Below are 22601 nucleotides of genomic sequence, written 5' to 3'. Positions count from 1 at the left end.
AAAGAAGGTGAAAAAGTAGTTTTGGCCTGTTTATTAACACACACAGCTAATCATATTTAAAGTATGGATAGATCAGAGATAGGTTGGCAGTTTTTACTGTTTTAGAGATGAAATATCCAGTGATACTCACTGACATTCACAATCACAGGAAATGAAGAAATACATACGTTTATGATATAAAGGGTGGATTCATCATTCAGGCCAATAATGGTGAGTAATAAGAAGTCTGCCGCGTTCAAATATAGCATTATAGGTCCACTTTAAGATATATTTATCAGGCTCGATGAGAATAGAAAACGGAAGTGTTCCTTTTTCTTCACACTTCCGTTTTCTATTCTCATCGAGCCTGATGTTAAATATATCTTAAAGTGGACCTATAATGCTATATTTGAATAATATATATAGGGCCAGGGTTTCCGTTAGCCGGTAATTACTGGTTTTTAGCTGGTAACATTTATAAAAAACCGATAAATTCAAAACCTGACGGTCAAATTGTCTGGTAATAATTAGGGAGGCTCCGATCGATCGGCCGCCGGTCATTATCGGCCGATATTCACTCTTAATAGTTTGATCGGGGCTCTCTATAAAGGCCGATCAGGAGAGCTGGATCTGATCGATATGGACATAAACGCGAGTGAAGTGTAACTGGAGCGAGAGAGAGATCAGATCAGCTGCTGAGTCTGACCAAGACACGCAGCTCTGCATTATCACCTGAAGCCCCGCCCTCTGTTTAGCGAGCTGCAGGAGCTGCAGGAGAAACTGACGGGCTGTCAGGAGAGAGAGAGAGGGAGAGGGGGAAAGAGAGGATCCGTTATTATTCAAAGTTGATGTAAACTTCTGAATAATGTACGTTATCTATTACAAGTAGTTTCTTTGAATGTAATAATTATGTTGTTTGTTGTTTGTGGAATCATTTATTGAAAAATGAATCTGAATTTTTCGATCTGTTACGATTATAAACTGAAGCAATATAAAAATGTGCCCCGTGAACTGAGTTTTAAACTGAAGCATATCTGCTCATAGTCCGGTAATTACCTGCTAACGGAAACTCTGCTACACAACTATTATTATTATTATTGAAATATGACCGGTAAGTTTCAAATTAGTCCGGTAAAATAAATTCTGCCCCGACATTTGACCGGCGAGAAATAATCCTAGCGGAAACCCTGGGCCATACCTATATAAAACATGTCTGTGAAGTTTTTTTTTAAAATACCAAACAGATCCTGCATTTTAGTCATGCCTCATTTAGCTCTATTTGCTGTATTCCAGTCCTGTTTTTGCAAGGGCTGATTCTGTGAAAAATGAGCTGCAGCTGACCACGCCCCCCTGCAAAGGAGGGGGGCGAGGCACGAGCGTCATGTTACCATGCTGTTACCATGCTGTTACCATGCTGTTACCATGCTGTTACCATGCCACGGCAACCCCCCATTCCCCTGATAGGTGGAGAGTTGCCCATATAGGCTGAGCTCCTTGTTTCTGTCTTCAGAGATATTTCAAATCTGTATCAGATCCGTTGCAGCCCCGTTTCTAGAGATTTGGGTATGGAGGAAAAGAGAGAGGGTGTTAAATGCTAAGAGAGGTTCATTTTCATGTTGTTTTATGTTTGTTTTGTCACTCACCATTTATCTCTCATTCCAGGCTTCCTGATTGTCCACCTGTGTGTGTGTCTCCTGTGCTCATCCAACACGTTCTCACTCCCAACCCGTCACATGTTGACGGTCGGTCAGGGCCCCTCCCCGTCACCATATTACGCACAGGGTACCCCTTGAGAGTCTGTTTTCAACGGGCAGGGCGTCCCATTGACTTGCATAGAGCTCCCTGAACGTTGGTAATAGACGAGTTGGGATCGCGGCAAAATGCTCTCCACAGATCCATTCACACAGCGTTTATCAACCTTTTTCTTACTCAATATCAGCCACACTTATTGTTTTTACTTCTTTATTTTAATTGAATAATGTAGGACTTTTGTTGCCGTCAGTTATGGGGAGAGTAGGGGCTCAGAAAACTGAAATCTGTATTGTTTCATCGTTTTTTCCTTCTAATGTTGTATTATTTTCTAAACCACACTGTTATTTACTCAACAATAACACATCATTATCCTTGTGTTTATTTATTTGTTTGATTAATAAACACAAGTTGGAGTCCGTCAGGACCGAGGGTCGGAGCAGCTCATTTGCTTTAGAGAATTTTACACCCGGAAGTAAGTATTCTCTCCGCTTCGCTTGACAAACCCCGTGATAGTCCTCAAGCTCTGTGATTGGATGTTTGAGTGTGCTCCGAGGGTTACGCCGAGCGTCGAATAACACTTTCAAATGGGATGGAACCACGGCAGACTGTCCAAAACTGTCCAAAACTGTCCAAAACTGTCCAAAACTGGATTTGAACCCCGTCCCAAATAATATGTATACCCCCAAAGCTTTTTTCTTATTCAAAATAAGACCTTAACCTAAAGTATTCTTTAATGTTTAAATAAAGCCTTATAATTGTGTCTGTCTGTGTCTCCTATTAATATCTAATAATAAAAATAATACATTTCAATAACGTGCTTTAACCACCAAGTGTCCCTTTCTATCAGCTGTGCGCCGTTATGGTGTACATATACCAATCTACCGATTGGATCAAATATAAAAGTAAGCCGAATTAGTATTGATACTGCAAGGAGACGTATTGTGTGAAAAGAAATGGAAGATGTTGTTTAATTGTTGATATATTTATGATCCATGTCAGGTATTCAGTTTTGGCGGCATCTCTTCCTGTTTGTCAAAAGGTCTTCTCATCAGGGCTCTATAAATACAGAACTACGGCAGATATGTAATATTGAATGCAGCCGAACCGTGTATTACAATGCCGTTATGTGATGACTTTCAAAGAGAAAAGCAAGAACACTCGGAATAAAGTATTTTTTTTTTTTTTTTAAATGTTTTCCGATTTCATATCACATAAACATCATATCCCAACGTGCATTGCGGCGTGATTTTAGCCTATCAAAACCTCTGAAAAAAGAAATGTGTCTCTCAGAATCGAAAGAGAAAAACCTATGGGAAAAACACAAAAGCATTGTACACAATTTAAACCAATTAATGTCGTATAATTAACTAGGATAAACTGATGTTTTTCAGTGGATGAGTAGTGCAGATATCACTGTTAAATCATTTGATCATTGGTTTTATTATGAAAACGTTGAGACCGGAAATACTGTTTTCCACCTGTAACTTTACATGGAAGCTTGCCGCATACATGTTCTCCTGACGAAACCTCAAATCATCTTCGTAATATCTATCAAACTATAGATCTTACATATCGACTGGACGTGAATTCTAAAAGTACAATATATACTTCTCGCTATAAATCTAATCATAAAGCGTTTTAATGGCCAAACTATCCAACAATTTAGGATTTTACAGAGAGGGTTATTTGTGAATAAACAACCCTCTGTAACGTTTGCATTCAACGGGAGCACTAGAGGCCGACAACTTTAAAACGTAATTATAGGTCGTATTAAGCGCTTGAACAAACGACATATTTGGTCGTAATAAGGGCTTGAACAATCGACCCATTTGGTCGTATGAGTTGGAGGACTTATTGATGCTCCATGGTGCTACAGGCATTGCCCTTACAACTACAATAAGCATGTAAATGTTAATCTACAGCTCCGGCGATCCACTAGCACGGAGACGCAGCCATCCTCGACAACTGCTGTAGCGTCACCTTGGATACGAGTTCAAACAACTCAGACACACAGGCCAGGGCGCTGACACGGCGCCCTATGACCATCAGATCTGACGACGCTGATTGGCTGAAATTATGTTTCGGCGCCATACTTTACAGATAGCAACAGTCAGCTTGTTGGCTGCTGCTGCACTGGCTGAGGGCTCCTTTCTTACCGCCCAGACGAGAGAGGGTAATGATCATTATGATCATTTTGTATCATAAAGATAAAGCAACACTTTCTCAGAATAAAGCAAAACTATGAGTTTAAAAGAAGAAAAAAAAGAGTCAAGCTAAATAAAATAAAATTCAAAAATAAAACTATAAGTTGCAAACAAATCATGTGTGTAATCATGTAAACTATAAGTATTTTTTCTTTGTTTTAACATAGGTTTTTGTTTGCAGTTCTTATTTCTTCTTTCTCAATGATCAGACTTTTGCTCTCGCTGCAGCTCTTCTCGTTTGTGCTCCCTCATTTTTTGTTTTCGATTTTGACACAAACCTCCCAGGTGGGCGGGACTTTCAGGGCTACTCCGTTTTTGAGTGACAGCCCACTACACCACAGATCATACAGTCCAACTAATGCAGCAAACTCTGGAGTCCACTTTGCCACGTTAGTGTCTCCTGGGGAGTTTCATGAACATTTCAGACTTCTCTTATGGATTGCAGTGCATTAGACTTGTGATGTGTAGTTCATACTTTATTCCAACTTTAAATATTTTTAATACCTGAACACACTGCTGCTGTTAAATAATTTCCCAATTTGGGATTGATAAAGTGTCTTGTCTGTCTGTCTGTCTATCTATTTTATAGATAACAAAAACACATCTATGTATTTTCAAGCTAAAGGTGATACACTACTGTATAAAATGTAAGCTATTATTTTTCAAAGACATGTTTCAAAAGCATAATACTATGTTTAGGACAAACAATTAAAGACTGCTTTAATTTAACAAATTCTACAATATAAAAGTGGCAGATTTGCTTTATTAAACAGACCAGACGCAGAGCCATATAATAGAAGAGTTACGACATCTCCGTTCACTCCAATGGACCACTTTTTTACAGCAATGGCGGATCGTGGAGCCTCTCAATCGTTCCCCGGAAGTTAGCGCCAAGGCTAGCAGAGCTGTAGAGTTGCAGCATAATACACCGTTCGTGACGGACTTTTAAAGCTAAGAAGAAGTTTAAAGATTTATATTGCGGATATTATCAGTACATCTGATTCAAATGAACATGTGTATTAAAGGATGTCAGTGGATTATCCCTAAATTAGTAGATTTAGGGAACGTTTACAGATAACAGATTAAGCTAGGATACCGATCAAGTTAGCAACACACGTTGAACAGCCTTTTAATTGTAAATTCCGTTCTCTTAATGTCATTTCGTCCAACATGTTGAATTAGAGAAGAGGGGCTTCTAAACGGGATTGTATGCGGGGGTGGAGGGAGTTAAATATTAGATAAATATAACTTTGGTGCGTGTAAGAGTGAGTGTTTTTAGCAGAGCCATATTGTGTCCTTGTGATTCTGTTGATTATTACCTGTCTGTATAATGTTGCAGCCCAGCTGATTCTGGATTGATGGTAAAGGGAGAGGGACTTAAGTGAGAGTGAAAACACAAGGTAAGTTTAATACCACTGTTTTATATAAGTAAACACCTTCTCTCCCCAAGGCAATTCCCATCCAATAGGTGTGCTGTGTGTATAACCCTTTATCCTGTCTGTTACTCCCTCTTTCAGCACAAGAACCAGAGGGAGATTCAATGGAGCCTGAATACCTGCACTGAGACCCTCACCCTGCACCCTGAGTCTCAACTCAGTGTTTTTCAAACCTTTCCCTGTTTTTTTGTATTAAACAAAACATTAAGCTTTCCCAATGGTGTGGTTTTCGTTTTGTGAAAAAGTGCAAATGCAGTGTTTGTATATAATTACATCACATATTTTGTTGCTGTTGGTCGTGAAATTGCTCCTGCTAACTTGAGCCAGCCATTTTTTCCTCCGCTCTGTGTCAGTGGGGAAGCCGTACATTCGTACTCCTTTCTCTGAGCGATTTGAGCATCCCCAGGCAGCACAGCAAACCATGGTGGCGACTAGGAGGCAGCACAGCAAACCAGGACAACACGGAGGAAAAGGCACAGACAAACTGCATGATATTCAATGTTTATTGAATTCCATGTATTTGCAATGGATGTTCCTAAAACAACACATTTAACATCATCATCATCATCATCATCATCATCATCATCATCATCATCATCATCATCATCATCATCATCATCATCATCATCATCATCATCACCATCATCATCATCATCATCATCATCATGCTGCTGGTCCTTTGATAGTCACCTGTCGGTCTCCTGTCCTTTCTGAAAGCCATAAAGATGACATTAGTCATTTAGATAACTTGTGTCCTCAATTACCAGGGGATTACTGAAACTACCATGAATTTAAGAAAATGGTAGAAATTAATCTAATCTGAATTTTAAAGCATTACTTTAGATCCCCTCCCTCTTAATGTATCAATAAACATTAGAAAGTGATGCTCCTGACTACCATACAAGTTTAAGAAGATAATATTGGTTTGAAAGAATTCAAAGCTATAAATAAACAGCAACAGGCTCTTTAACCAAGGCACTGTGAGTGAGAGCAAGATGATTGACATTCATGAATGAAGATAGAAGATCAATTTATATTCCTATAGTACTGACTTGTGAGGATAACTTGTAATTAGAACTGAAAACAGATACATTTATTAAACTGTATTATGGAACTTCTGTTTTTTTTATTATCATTCATACCACTTTTATTGCCAGATAGAGGGTTCCGATCATAAAACACAGAGACCATACAGCCATACCATATTGAATTAAAAATACAAATCAGAATTCTTCAATGTTGACATGACAATGATAAATTAGTCTGGATATTGAGAAACAATAGAAAAACATGTCTTAAATCAACTCTCTTCCCTTCTACTCTAGGAGAGGCAACAGATCAGACTAATATTCATATGTTTAAAAGAATAAGTATTTTAAACTTACATGGTGGACCAGAGTCTATGGTGTGATGATTAAGTGACAAAAAAATGATCAAATGATATGTATTCGGCATAATTGGGGGGGCGACGATACCAATTTTAATTTGGGACACTGCTGGTTATATCCGGGACAATACAAAGTAGAATTCGGGACAGTTGTGGGACACTGAGGAAAAAAGTTAATTTCGAGCCCTGAGCTCATGGACAGTAGGTTTTCCTACAAAGTTAACTCAGCCTCCATTGATTTTCATATCAAATTAGCGTGTTAATAAAATAAGCTATCATGGCTTATACTTGCATATCTAAACAGAATCATGAAAGCCTGTTGGTAGAGTCAGGCACACGAGTCCGTTTGAGTGTGTGCGCCAGTGTCTGAATGCTCACTCACTGCTAGCTATGTAGCTAACTGTTAGGCTACTTAGCTTGCATTGTTATGGATCTAAAGGTAGCAAAAGCTAACTTTCATAGCACGGCTTTACTTCTCACTTACCACAGTAAAGAAACAGACCGTATAGTACAGCACAAACAACACAAATGATCAATACTTACATTTATTTTCACTTGTACTATTATAATAATTGAAATGCTGGTTCTTCTGGGGGACTTCTGTCCACTCTCAGCTACCGCACCACAGCTGCCTGCACTGTACAATCGCTGGAGGACTGGGCTGTCACTCAAAATTAAGTAGCTAATGGGGACACACCCCTGCAAGTCCCGCCCACCTAGGAGGTTTGTGTCAGAATCTCAAACAAAAAATGAGGGAGCGCAAAAGAGAGAGCTGCAGCGAGAGCAAAAGTCTGATCATTGAGAAAGAAGAAACAAGAACTGCAAACAAAAACCTATGTTAAAACAAAGACAAAATACTTATAGTTTACATGATTACACAAATGATTTGTTTGCAACTTATAGTTTTTCTATCTGGGATTGAATCTAAATTATATATATCCTGAAACCAACCTTTATTTATTTATTAATAATTATAAGTACAATTGCAATCATAACAAATTATGAATATATTTCATTAAAAAATATATTATTCCATTCCAGATGCATGTACCATTTAGTGAACTCGTGGGTTGCAATGAGAAGAAACATTAAGGGAAACAGACCGAGTCAATGAGTTATATATATTGCTTTAGTTAGAGGAACGAGGCGAGAAAGCTCACTTCCTGTTCTCGCTTCAGACGAAACTGTGGTCACTCACTCATTCTCTGTTTGAGGATAAGGATGAATATCTGGAGCCTTTTAGCTTTTATGCTGGGCTGTAATGCCTTTTCAGGTAAGACATTTTAATGTTGTCTCATTGGTTTCCATAGTTCTCATTTCAGAGTGCGTAATCATGCAGCTGAACTCATCGGGCATGTGAGGTTATGGGAAAGCACATTACTTTAGGAAGTACGTAAACACTCACGGTCATTCAATACACTGTGTTTAATTTAACTTCAGATGTTTGCTTGTTGCTTTGGAATTGTTGTAATTATAGATTACACTTTATAACACACTAAAATGACACATAAAGCATCATTATTTAAATTCACACTCAAACCTTAGCTCAAATCTCCAAAACTCTAAACACATGTTCAGCAATTCAACTTGCCATTTTGTTGCAAGACACTGCACACGGTTCTCTAAGTAAGACATAGAAATCTGACATCTTCACTTGTTTGCCATTTTCAAAACGTTGCCATTAAACATGCTACACACATAACTGTTGTTATACTTTAATTGTTCTCCAAAACACATAACACATGGTTACAGTGGTGCAAACAATATGATGCCTCTTTGAGGGAAATTAAACAGGACAGAAAAGTGCTTAGGCTGCATTTGACCACATTGCTGGGTCTGGCCACGGCCTGCAGGAGAAATAACTCTTCAACTGACTCCAATGCATCCTCCTTCTCACTTCTACCCCCCCTCCACCTCTTCCTCTTGCTGATTAAAGTGCCAGGTTGAATTGAAACTCCGTTGCAGAGCTGAAAATGTGTTTAGAGTTTTTGAGATTTGAGCTGAGGTTTTGCTCTTTGAGTGAGAGTTTAAATAATGAAGCTGTATGTCTAATTTTAGTGTGTTAGCAACAAAAGAAAACTGTAAGTTCAGGTTTGGACAAAGTGCCATTTGGTGCAAAAGTTAGGTTTTGGTAAGTGTTTATGTAGTTTTGGGTGCAGTGCTTCCTTTTGCATTTTGGGTGTCCCAGCTAGAAATGTCTGCCAAGTCACTGTCGGTGTCACATGTACTGGAGGGGACCCAGAATCAGACTCGGAATCAGCTGTGAAAGTAACATTTGTTTACTGGAAAAGGGGAGCTGGGAGTGGAGGTTGGTTATTGCGGCAGTGGGAAACAGTTGTGCCAGGGAGGGTAGAGAGGCCTGGCTGGTATTGGGAGTGTGGAAGGCCTTGGTAGTGATGGCAGTTTGACACTGAAGCTTCGAACGGAGCTTTAACCCTGGACTTCCTATTCCATAGAAGCAGTGCTTCGAAGCTTGCTTCAAATCACGTGACATGTGACGTCAGAACCAGCAACTGCTTCATTTCCTGAATGAATCACTTGACTGGTTCGCGGTCCATTCACGCGATTCAATGCACTGCCTCGTCTCGATTCAGACAGGTGACAGGTTGAAACAGTTTCGAATTTGAGCGCTTCAACACTTTATGACCGCTCTAAACAATGCGCAATGTGTGGGTTGTCGTAGTTTGCGTTGTTGCTGTTGAGTTGCTGTTGGTATTGCATTTGAATTGTAGTATCATTATAGAGCAAGCCAGGAAGAAAGATAGGTGGTTCTGGGAAACACTTCGAAATGTGGAGAAGTTGTGAACAAAAAGACAACTATCAGTAATATAAAAACAGTTCAATATTTCAAGGAATAGATTGCCCAGTGGGTCGAGCCGGCAGCCCGAATGCGGCGATGTCCTCCGCGCAGCTGGTTCAAAGCCCGGAATGGATGTATTTTAATCATTGCTTTTCAACTTTAATACTTTAATAACTGATAAAAGGCCCTCTCCTCCGCAAAAACATTTCCAGCACTCTCTAGTCTCATCTCAATTACCCAATACACACAATTATCAATCTATAATTGCAAATAGAACATGATATTCAGTCTTAGTGTGTGTGTGCATTGAATATTTTTCAAGGCAAAGATACGTTAAACCCACTGCAGCCTTGCACTTCGCCAGGAGAGGTCGCTGTAACTGAAGCTTCGAGAAATGAACCTATTTCCGACACAATTGTCCAAGTGGTTCGATGCTTCATTCAAAGCTTCATTTTGCCATCACTACCTGGTTGGTCTTGGGAGTGTGGAAGGCCTTGGATTCCTCCTGGGAGAGACATACAAATGAGTGTGAGGCAAAAGCAGGCAAACCTGTCAAAGAATATGCTGGTAAAAAGTAGGGGTGTAACGGTACACGTACCCGTACCGAAATTATTCGGTACGGGCCCTTCGGTTCGGTACACGTGTGTACCGAAGTGTACCGAATGAATATTACGTTAAACGTAAAAAATTGAGAACGTGAACAACTTCTTGGAAGTAATCGCAGGTGCTGCGTCGCAGCATTCAGAGTAATTTGCTCCCATTGTGTTCAACGCGTCATAGAGCGAGCAAGTCATTTCATTGGACGAGGTGGTCAGAGGGATGCGTTCAAATGTAGTCAGTAATTTGAGGAACTGTCGAAATGGCGAACGCAGATAAAGTTGAGCTCGAAAATCCTCTAGCATCATTGAAGTCTCTGGTTTGGGAACATTTTGGTTTCGCAGTTACGTACAAGGATGACGGACAAAGACAGGCGGACCGAACCAAAGCTGTTTGTCGGCATTGTTCAACTAAAATTGGTTACGCGGCTGGCAATACATCAAACTTGCACACTCATTTGAAAAGGCATCACCCGAACGTGAATATCACCGGTACCAAAAGACTGAAGTGCAAACCCAACTCCCGCTAGCATTTAAGCCTCCACCACTCGCAAAAACTTCAGACCGAGCCAAAGCTACAAACGGCAAATATCCTTATGTTGCCATGTTAGCAAAGCGCTACCTGGCTGTATCTGCTACCTCTGTCCCTAGCGAGACATTGCTAGTGCCAGCTGATCTGCCCTTTCGGCAAGCAATGTGGACAAGTTCATCTTTCTTTAAAAAAAAACATGAAAATACAATGACAAGCAAGTCATAATGTCAAGCTGGCTGCTTAGGTACTAGTACAGTAAAGTTCAAATACAGATTATTTCAGTTCATCGAAAAGCTGCACCTTAATGTTTATTTTATTATATTTTATATTTATTTGAGTGAATATTCATAGTTTAATAATAATTAAAAACCCAAAACTAATAGTTTATGTTTTGTGAGTACTAGTACAGTAAAGTTCAAATACAGATTATTTCAGTTCATCAAAATGCTGCACCTTAATGTTTATTTTATTATATTTTGCATTTATTTGAGTGAATATTCATAGTTTAATAATAATTAAAAACCCAAAACTAATAGTTTATGTTTTGTGAGTACTAGAACAGTACAGTTCAAATACAGATTATTTCAGTTCATCGAAATGCTGCACCTTAATGTTTATTTTATTATATTTTGTATTTATTTGAGTGAATACATTATTCACAGTTTAATAATAATAAAAAAAAATATGTTATGTTTTGTGATAATTTTTTCTGCTGTACCGAAAACGTACCGAACCGAACCGTGACCTAAAAACCGAGGTACGTACCGAACCGAAATGTTTGTGAACCGTTACACCCCTAGTAAAAAGCTAGAGAGTGTTAGGAGATTTAGTAAATAACTAGGCCGCATTTCCAAATCTCCGCGGGTCCCTAAACAAGCTGATTATTCTTACAGGAAGGAATTCACTGCTGCCAAGTAACCGTTAAACAATAATCCACTTTAATGGTAATAAAACAATGCAATACAATCAAATACAGTACAAAATAAATACAGATCTGTGGGATCCCACATTTACCTGATACTCACGTGTGCCAGCGAGAGGAGAGAGAGAGGGCACACAGCGGGGTTCCTGTCTAAATACCTCGCTGACCAGAGGAGGAGTTATCTGCGCCTCCCTTCCAGACCAGTAATTGGCTGCCCAAATTATCATCAACACCTCACATCATTATCACAGGGATCTGAGATGACTGTATGTTAACTCCACACCTTCCCCCTCTTCCTTTGTCCTCAAAAAACCAAATGTTCACAGGCCCCAAAAACAGTTCACAGTCCATCCATCCATCCATCTTCTCCCGCTTATCCGTGGTCAGGTCGCGGGGGTAGCAGTTCCAGCAGAGAGCCCCAAACTTTCTTTTCCCTGGCGACATCAACCAGCTCTGACTGGGGGATCCCAAGGCGCTCCCAGGCCAGCGAAGAGATATAATCCCTCCACCTGGTCCTAGGTCTACCCCTTGGTCTCTTCCCAGCTGGACGTGCCTGGAACACCTCCCTAGGGAGGCGCCCAGGTGGCATCCTAACTAGGTGCCCGAACCACCTCAACTGGCTTCTTTCGATGCGAAGGAGGAGCGGCTCAACTCCGAGTCCCTCCCTGATGACCGAACTTCTCACCTTATCTCTAAGGGAGACACCAGCCACCCGGCGGAGGAAACCCATCTCGGCCGCTTGCATCCGCGATCTCGTTCTTTCGGTCATGACCCATCCTTCATGACCATAGGTGAGGGTAGGAACGAAAATGGCCCGGTAGACAGAGAGCTTTGCCTTCTGGCTCAGCTCCCTTTTCGTCACAACGGTGCGGTAAAGCGACTGCAATACCGCTCCCGCTGCTCCGATTCTCCGGCCCATCTCACGCTCCATTGTTCCCTCACTCGAGAACAAGACTCCGAGATACTTGAACTCCTTCACTTGGGGTAAGGACTCATTCCCTACTTGGAGTGGACAGTCCATCGGTTTCCTGCTGAGAACCATGGCCTCAGATTTGGAGGTGCTGATCCTCATCCCAGCCGCTTCACACTCGGTTGCGAACCGATCCAGTGAGTGCTGAAGGTCGCAGACCGATGAAGCCATCAGAACCACATCATCTGCAAAAAGCAGTGGTGCAATCCTTAGTCCACCGAACTGCAGACCCCCCCCCCCCCCACGACTACGCCTCGAAATCCGATCCATGTATATTACAAACAGGATTGGTGACAAAGCGCAGCCCTGGCGGAGGCCAACCCTCACCGGAAATGGGTCCGACTTACTGCCGAGGACCCGGACACAGCTCTCGCTTTGGGAGTACAGAGATTGGATGGCCCTGAGTAGAGACCCCCTCACCCCATACTCCCGCAGCACCTCCCACAGTAACTCCCTGGGAACCCGGTCATACGCCTTCTCCAAGTCTACAAAACACATGTAGACCGGATAAGCGTACTCCCAGGCCCCCTCCAGGATCCTTGCGAGAGTAAAAAGCTGATCCGTCGTTCCACGACCAGGACGGAATCCGCATTGTTCCTCCTCAATCTGAGGTTCGACAATCGGCCTGACCCTCCTTTCAAGTACCTTGGAGTAAACTTTCCCGGGGAGGCTGAGTAGTGTGATGCCTCTGTAATTGGCACACACCCTCTGATCCCCCTTTTTGAAAAGGGGGACCACCACCCCGGTCTGCCACTCCTTCGGTACTGTTTCCGACTTCCACGCAACGTTGATGAGACGTGTCAACCATGACAGTCCCTCAACACCCAGAGCCTTCAGCATTTCCGGGCGGATCTCATCCACCCCCGGGGCTTTGCCACTGTGGAGTTGTTTGACGACCTCAGTGACCTCCCCCCGGGAGATTGGTGTTGATCCCCCGTCATACTCCAGCTCTGCCTCTAACATAGAGGGCGGAGTTGTCGGGTTCAGGAGTTCCTCAAAGTGTTCCTTCCAACGTCCCAACACTCCATCAGTTGAGGTCAACAACGTCCCATCCTTACTGTACACAGCTTGGATGGTTCCCTGCTTCCCCCTCCTGAGGTGTCGGACAGTTTTCCAGAACAACTTTGGTGCCGCCCGAAAGTCCTTCTCCATGTCTTCTCCAAACTTCTCCCACACCCGCTGCTTTGCCTCGGCCACGGATGAGGCTGCTGCCCTTCGGGCCTGTCGGTACCTTGCAACTGCCTCGGGAGTCCCCCGGGATAACAAATCCCTGAAGGCCTCCTTCTTCAGTCGGACGGCTTCCCTGACCACCGGTGTCCACCAGGAGGTTCGAGGGTTACCGCCCCTTGAGGCACCTAGGACCTTGAGACCACAGCTCCCCGCCGCGGCTTCGGCAATAGAGGCTTTGAACACCGACCACTCTGGTTCTATGTCCCCAACCTCCACAGGAATGCCCGAAAAGCTCCGCCGGAGGTGTGAGTTGAAGGCCTCCTGAACTTGGGCCTCCTCCAGACGTTCCCAGTTCACCCGAACTACACATTTGGGCTTACCGGGTCTATCCAGAGGCTTCCCCCGCCACTCGACCCAACTCACCACCAGATGGTGATCAGTTGACAACTCCGCCCCTCTCTTTACCCGAGTGTCCAAAACATACGGCCTCAGGTCCGATGATACGATAACGAAATCGATCATGGACCTTCTGCCTAGGGTGCTCTGGTACCACGTACACTTATGAGCATCCTTATGTTCGAACATGGTGTTTGTTATGGCCAATCCATGACTAGCACAGAAGTCCAGTAACAAACCACCACTCCGGTTCAGATCAGGGGGGCCGTTCCTCCCAATCACGCCCCTCCAAGTGTCTCCATCATTGCCCACATGTGCGTTGAAGTCTCCCAGCAAGACTAAGGAGTCCCCTTCAGGAGCCCCATACAGGACTCTTTCCAGGGTCTCCAAGAAGGCCGAATACTCTGAACTGCTGTTGGGTGCATAAGCACACACAACAGTCAGAGTTTTCCCCCCCATAACCCGCAGGCGTAGGGAGGCGACCCTCTCGTCCACTGGGGTAAACTCCAACAACGAAGCACCTAACCGGGGACTTGTGAGTATCCCCACACCCGCCCGGCGCCTCACACCCTGAGCAACTCCGGAGAAGAATAGAGTCCAACCCCTATCCAGAAGTAAGGTTCCAGAGCCGACGCTGTGCGTAGAGGTGAGCCCAACCAGATCCAACTGGTACCGCTCCACCTCCTGCACAAGCTCCGGCTCCTTCCCCCCCAGAGAGGTGACGTTCCACGTCCCCAAAGCCAGCTTCTGCCGCCCGGGTCTGGTCCGTCGAGACCCTCCGCTTTCACTGCCACCCTTCTGGCAGCGCACCCGACCCCATCGATGTTTCCCGTAGGTGGTGGGCCCGCGGGACGGAGAAGCAGAGGTGTTGCCCACGTTGCCTTTTCGGGCTGGGCCCGGCCGGGCTCCGTGGCAAGCCCGGCCACCAGACGCTCGCCGACGAGTCCTCCTTCTGGGCCTGGCTCCAGAAGGGGACCCCGGGCTTCCTCCGGGCCGGGTATCCTCACTTCTTGTTCTTGTTTCTTTCATGAGGTCTTTACAGTTCACAGTGTTCTACCCAAATCATTTTCCCTTTTTAAGCATCTTGATAGTTTACTAACATGAATACATACAAATATTTCCTCACAATTCCCCCTTTTGCACTCTTAAAAAAGAGTGCAACTTACACAAGGCACTTGCAAAAAAACTGCATCCTTGTCTGCTGAGTCTCCATACTTGTCCTCTCCGGATACAACTCGAATGGTTTCATCAGACCATCTCTGAGGGCAGGATGGGCTGGTTACACGCAGCACATTTAGGCGCCAGGACCCTGTGGTAGTCTTTCAGACAGTAGATTTTATTCTCAGTGTCCACAGTGAAGGGCACTCCGTCCAGGCTCTCGTTGCAGATGACGCAGCGGAAGCAACCGGGGCGGTAAGACTTCCCCAGGGCCTGCCGACCTGCATGTCCATGATTAGATGTCCACCTGCGTTGCACTTGTCTGCAGACTGCTGGAACCCAGAGTACAGAAAGTCCTCTTCACAGAAAACCCTTCCTGCGTCATAGAACGCCTTCCCTCTCAGCCTTCGACTACAGGTGCTGCAGGTGAAGCAGCTGTCATGGTAGAGGCTGCCCATAGCTTGGCAGGCCTGGCTGGCTCCATACACCGTCTTGTTGTACTTAACACACACTCCTGTTTCAGCGGAGAGTGGAGTCCCCTGTGCCGTCCTGGCTTGCCGTGTCTTTGTCCCCTCTGATCCGCTGACGGCGGCTTCTGGGCTGCCTGCTAGAGAGATGTCTTCCTTCTCCTCCGGCTTGCTGATGGCGGCTTCCGAGTCGATGCTGAATAGATGTCCTCCCGATCTTCCTTCTCCGGTCCGATGATGATGCCTCCCGGGACGACTGCTGGATGGATGTCCTCTCGATCCTCCTTCTCCGCTCCGATGATGATGCCTCCTGGGACGACTGCTGGATGGATGTCCTCTGGGTCACTCGGTCGGGGCCGGAGAGCCTGGGGTTGACAGTCAGCCTCCTGCGTCTCGGGTCCCCCTTTTGGCATCCACAACCTGTGTGGAGAAATCTGATACAAATCCCTCAAGCCTACGCTCCGGGCTCTGGGGCCCTCGGCTGTTTGACCCACCAGTGCGTAGGCCACTTGGAGCCTGTTGGTGGGGTGTCTTAAAACAGACGTCTGTGAACAGGTTTTCTAAATTAATTGTACAGCTTCAGAATCTTAATACTTGGACTGTGCCAACTAAATAAGAACCCCAACATCTTTAGGTAAACTAAATAACATATTTCAATAGCTCTGAATTTCTGACAAGCATCTGTGTTTATTTAAAAATAAAATCCCTGAGATCCCATTAAAAATCTAAAAATATGATTTGAACTGCTAATGTTTCTGGTAAAGAAACACACTAATCTTATGGATTCAAAAACAACCAAAATCACAATACTAACAAAGTGAATGGCTTCCTGGTGATACTGCTTCTACCCGTCAGTGCTTAGATATTATCCCGCTGAAAAAATGAATACAGAATTCCAACAAACTGTCATCAAATGTCTTTCTATTATGTATTTAGATTAAATGTATATCCCCATAATGACCTCAACAATAAAGTCTATGGCTTTTACTTCTTTACCAGGCTAGTTACATGATGTTGTCCAAATTACATTCTATCTCATTACATTACTATGTTTTAACTTTAACTGTAAATATGTTCTTTCTACATTTCAAACCTTAGTTACTTTAATACCTGTTGAAACATTAGTTGACACATTACTCACAGGTCAGCTTCTTCAGTATTTCATTCTGGACTTACATCTCTCTGGTAGCCCCTTGGCCACTGGTTCTTTATCTGTGTTACCTGCTATAACTCAATCAATATTAGAGACATGTCAACATTCATCAAACAGTGTGTTATCCCCAAATATGGAGCAGGTCAATTCTAAAACTGTCAATCAATGGTCAGATTGAACAATGGAGTTGGGCAGCAGGTTCCTTTCAGTCCCTAAATGAAAAATGTACATTCTAAAGTTTACACTCCCCCTTTTTTACACATTATCTCATGTGTAAACAAAAACCTGTATGGGAAGAAAACCTTCAGGTCATAATGGATTATAAGACAATACCAAACATTTTTCACAAATGTACATCCATCATTTCCCACAGTAAACACTCCAGTAAGTGTTTCTCTCCATCTTTCAGTCCTAAAAGAAACAGAATCCTCCTGTGTTAGTTTGAGCTTCACATTCTGCAAACAGCCACCTCCTGTGGGAGTGAAACATCATCAAGCAGATTAGATACGGTTTCCCCTTTTGTGCAATGTTAGGAAACCTCTCATTTCACACATTATTATCACACAAAAATAATGTGTTAGTCCAAAACATGCTTGATTAGTCATTGTTTTAAATCATGCAGTTGCACTGATCAGGTGCAGACATACACTCACTCACACTCACACTGTCAGGTTGTAAAGTCAGGTTTGGTCAGGTTCACCGCAGAGTCAGTCATTGACAGTGCCTTCCCAAGTTACCCTGTCGGTCAGTTGGTCTCAGTCTTTTTGGCCATGTGTCGTGCTCTGCAGAGACTCCGATCTTCCAGCACAGGCCAGCATCCTTCGTCTATAAAAATCCGTATATATGGAGCGCCATCATTTATTAATTCACAATTACAACTATAATGTTCAAGATATCTCCAACCCCTCCTTGCTGTTTCCCACATTCCCTGAAAAGTGTCTAGCCAAAAAAATGTCACTTCCTTATTGTACTATTACTATTACTGCAATTCATTTACACCTAATTAGTATTAAAATGACTAATAGATCTATTTCAGAAACATGTGTACATCACTATCTTGTGTCAAAACATTACTAGGATCTGTAAAGATCTGCTACGTATTCCATAACTCATTCTATCAATTTATCTTCAATTCTGGTGCACTTAAAGAACAATGTTACCCTCTTTAACAGTGCGTGGAACTCTGGGTGTCTGAACTTGAAACCAGTACCTCAAATTGAAATACTATATCTTGTTTAGAACCAGCTTTCCCTTCAACATGACCTATATAAATAAATATTTATCTGATCTTATAGAGCTGTTACTAAAACTCTCCCTTTGAACTGATCAATACTGTAAAACACTACCAAATTCACACACGAATAAAAAGTCCAGTGCATACTTCCTTCATGCCCCCCCCCTTTTCCTATCAGTGTGTTTTAGACTGATTTTCCACTTCACTTTAATAGTTCTCCTCTTTTCCGCTATTTTTATTTACCAATTGACTAATTTATGGTCCATACATCTTCTTATCTTCACTTATTTATCAAGTCAATTCAAGTTCTTTACAATACATTAGTAGATACCTTGTGGAGTATTCACAATAACTAATCCCCTCTAGGATATGAAATCCATTCATCTTCAAGCAGATACTATGTCCTTATTTATGTTTTGTTCATGATAACAATGGTATAACAACCACACGTCTTCTATTCTGGTCCACCTAAAAATCAATGTTAAACTCTTTAGCAGTGTGTGGAACCCTGGATGTCCGAACATGCAACAATTACTCCCTCCTTTATCAAGGATTTAAAAACAGAAGTCATTTCATATTTCCTATGGTAATAACTATGCTACAATGGTGAAATCAATTATTTAGATTGGAATACGATATCTGGCTTGGCACCAGCTCTCCCTTTAACATTATCCATACAGATAAAGATTTGTATAGAGTGGTTCCTAAAACTATCCCACTACTTTATTCACACGTGAATAAAAAATGTCAAAGAATATTTTGTTAACATGATGAAAAGATTGAAGAATATGGTTGTACTCTGAACCCTCAGTGTGTTCTCATTTTACTCTAATAGTTTACTGCTATTTTTAATTTAATAAATCTTTCTGTCTTTACGTATTTATGCTTTAAATGTGCGTTTTGTGAATAAGTGTGTTTATGTGTAAACTCACTCATTCCCGTTCTCCTTTTCTCCTCCTCTGGTTTTCTCAAGCCGTGACCCCGGCCTCCTCACTTCTAATCGACCATGCCAACTCCTCTGATTCTGTGTTCTCTTCAGTCCATCAGCTGTAACTTCATCCGCTGTCAGCCATTGGCCCAGTTACATCTGCATGCCCTATCATGCCAATGTTCTTGCACTGCTTTGCATTTCATCTCCTCCTTTACAGTCTCCCTGCTGTTTTTATGGAGGGCGGATTCTGCTCTCATGTCCCACACTTTGCTCTTGTGCTCAGCTTGGAACTTCATGGTCCCGTCTGAGGGACTGATGAGCGTAGATCTCTGCCCGTCAGCATACTGTTTGGTTCTGGATGCCACAGGTGGAGATAGTTCTGGCTGCAGTCTTGTTGTTGTTGTTTCAGCTCTGGTTCTCTGTCTGTTCGATTGGAGAAGGAGGAGTCTCCTGTTGGGTTAGGTCTTTTGTCTGCTTGGAGGGTCGGGATCGTAGCCTTTTCTAACTCAGAGGGGGAGTCCAGGTCTCGGGACGCATTACCTATAAAAAAAATCTAGCACACTGAGGTTAAATAAATCCAACCCTTTCCACTCTGACTCTTTCTAATCATACTATCTGTCTTAATTGTTAAATGCCATCTAAACAACATAATTGATGTCTACTAATGATATCACAAAAACTCACTCTAAAAATTGTTTCATCCATTGCTACATATTTACCCAACATAACTCTTTCAGGAAACCATTTTCTCCTATACATTGAAAAACGTACATGTTTCCAGCATCACATATTCCACACACTACGAAAGAACATCTACATATTTTCTCCAATATTTTAAGCTAGTTTCTATAGCAAGATTATCATGTGTGACATAATAATCAGATGTCTTGTTTGCTAACCAAGAATATTAAACTTTAAAATCTCTTTTGGCCAGTTGAAGTCCTGCTTACTTCATCTTTAAAATCTTCTTTAATTTGAAACTAAAAAAGGTCTTCCTTCTCCACCATGATCCTATCTCTATATCAAAGTCCAGACAAACTGATGATTTATCTTTAGAAACCATGAGGAATGACTCATAAAACACTATTCTCCCTTACTTCAGTTCTAAATCAAATGAGCCAGACAGGAAACCCCCTCTAACCACTTGAAATTGTTTATCTAAGTTGTGTTACAATCAGGTTAGATCTGTAATGAATTAAAATCAATATTTAAGGACGCAATATAAGTTAAATATATTGTTAAGCAAATTACGGTTTTATTGTGAAGGCATCTCTGGCGAACAGCGGCCTTTGGCTTTTATTTTGAAAGGCTGTTCCAGAACAGCGAGTCCGATTTCTAGAAACACGGCAAGTTGACAATCGTTCTAATGCATTAACTATAGTCGTGAAAGAGACAAGGAGGGGGAAGGCGTGTGGAAGCAAGCAATAAACTGAAAATGCCACCAATCCTCTGTTTTAACGTGATGGCGGACATTGAAAACCGAAGCGGGCCTAAGCACCCCTGTCATATAAACATTACTGACAAGCGTTCAAAAACCCTTCTGCCTACCACCTAGGCTACTACTTTTTGTTTTATTCATAACCTAAAAATACAATTGTGATGAATAGCTTGCTCTTGTACCATTACATTTACCAACATAAAACAAGGTCTGTACTAATCAACAATGACAACCTACAGACAGCTTATTTATTTAAATATACAAGCCTTTTCTTTATCCCCCTGTTTGATTCCACTTAAAATCAATCTCTTAATCTGTTCCCATTGCTCCCGATAACTCCCTGGAATTTCAGAATCGTCTTTACTATTCTGACGCAATATATTGACTTCGCTTTTATTTATCCGACTTAATTAACGTGCTTCCCCCCCTTTCAGCCACTAGATGGCAGCAGCAGAGCACAAATGAGTTTCATTCTTCTGAGCGAATGTCTGATTACCACAGACAATCGCCCACACAGGTTATTCAGGTAAAAATCACACAGATTTATTCCCCGTACAGTTTGTCTAGCTTGATAACGTGCTTCATATGTCGTCACGCAGGACTCTCTGTCTACCTTGCGATCAACGTTATGTTTACGTCAGCCTTTCAAATTACTTGAACAAATAGCAAACGCTGGCACTTCAGCTTATGGCCCCCAGTCTGCTATTTGAACCTCAGTTTTAAACGGCGATTCGATCTGAAAAATCGAATTTCCAGGTTTCGTCGTGCAGGAATTTCACCTCACAGTCCACGAACTGCACCGTTTCCACGCCACTTAGGAATAAACTACCTAAAATCCACGCCAAACCGCTTCCTATCTCGTCACGCAGGACTCTCCGTGTACCTTGCGATCAACGTTCACGTGTTTTATATAACTTTCCTAACATAGTAAAAACATGCATCGTATATTCCATTTAAACTTCAAAAACACTGTGAAACGCCTACAGACAATCCTACAGTTTTGTTTACCTTATTAGTAGCTGCAGGGCTCTGCGATTGTCTGAGGTGTCTAAAAGTGTTTGTTCCCGACCCAGTCTGGCCGTCAGAATCCTTCCACAGCTCTGTTTATTTGGCACGTCGAGATCACCATTTGTTAGGAGATTTAGTAAATAACTAGGCCGCATTTCCAAATCTCCGCGCGTCCCTAAACAAGCTGATTATTCTTACAGGAAGGAATTCACTGCTGCCAAGTAACCGTTAAACAATAATCCACTTTAATGGTAATAAAACAATGCAATACAATCAAATACAGTACAAAATAAATACAGATCTGTGGGATCCCACATTTACCTGATACTCACGTGTGCCAGCGAGAGGAGAGAGAGAGGGCACACAGCGGGGTTCCTGTCTAAATACCTCGCTGACCAGAGGAGGAGTTATCTGCGCCTCCCTTCCAGACCAGTGATTGGCTGCTCAAATTATCATCAACACCTCACATCATTATCACAGGGATCTGAGATGACTGTATGTTAACTCCACACCTTCCCCCTCTTCCTTTGTCCTCAAAAAAACAAATGTTCACAGGCCCCAAAAACAGTTCACAGTGTTCTACCCAAATCATTTCCCCTTTTTAAGCATCTTGATAGTTTACTAACATGAATACATACAAATATTTCCTCACAAGAGGCACGCAACAATCCGTTCACAGCAACAATCCGGCAGGGAATGAGTGCAGGCTGCAGGCTTTCATAGTGTGGCTGATGAGCAGGTCGCAGGTGTGGTTGATTGGAGATTGCTCCCAGCCGTGTCGAGCAGACCAGCAGGCAGAGAGAGAGACACACAGTAGAAACAAACACATACAAACACTAACAGGGGTTTCAGGGAGGGGCTGACAGTCGGTCCGTTCCTCCATCATACTTGCCAACCTTGAGACCTCAGAAATCGGGAGCATTTCAAAACCACCGCGGGGGGGGGGATCGCCGGAGCTGTATTAGATTAACATTAACATCCTTATTGTAGTTGTAAGTGTGCTGCCTTGTGGCATGTAGCACCATCCTTGATGGAGCATATGTGTGGGCTGGACCTGTATTTTACAGG

At 42.6% G+C, this 22601-nt stretch overlaps 1 protein-coding gene across 3 annotated transcripts in view; it reads left to right on the top strand.

Annotated features, from left to right (window-relative positions):
• The first annotated feature begins 7950 nt into the window (after positions 1 to 7950).
• Positions 7951 to 22601, top strand: part of LOC117454763 (uncharacterized) — a 50417-nt gene continuing 35766 nt past the window's right edge. For all 3 annotated transcript variants that reach the window (XM_071204724.1, XM_071204722.1, XM_071204723.1), the window contains exon 1: positions 7951 to 8031. In XM_071204724.1, the coding sequence (XP_071060825.1) occupies positions 7980 to 8031 (52 nt within the window). In that variant the 5' untranslated portion in view covers positions 7951 to 7979. The remainder of the gene's footprint in view (positions 8032 to 22601) is intronic.

Source organism: Pseudochaenichthys georgianus, chromosome 11, assembly GCF_902827115.2.
Source record: "Pseudochaenichthys georgianus chromosome 11, fPseGeo1.2, whole genome shotgun sequence".
Classification (NCBI taxonomy): Eukaryota; Metazoa; Chordata; class Actinopteri; order Perciformes; family Channichthyidae; genus Pseudochaenichthys; species Pseudochaenichthys georgianus.
This window is presented reverse-complemented; position numbering and strand designations above follow the sequence as displayed.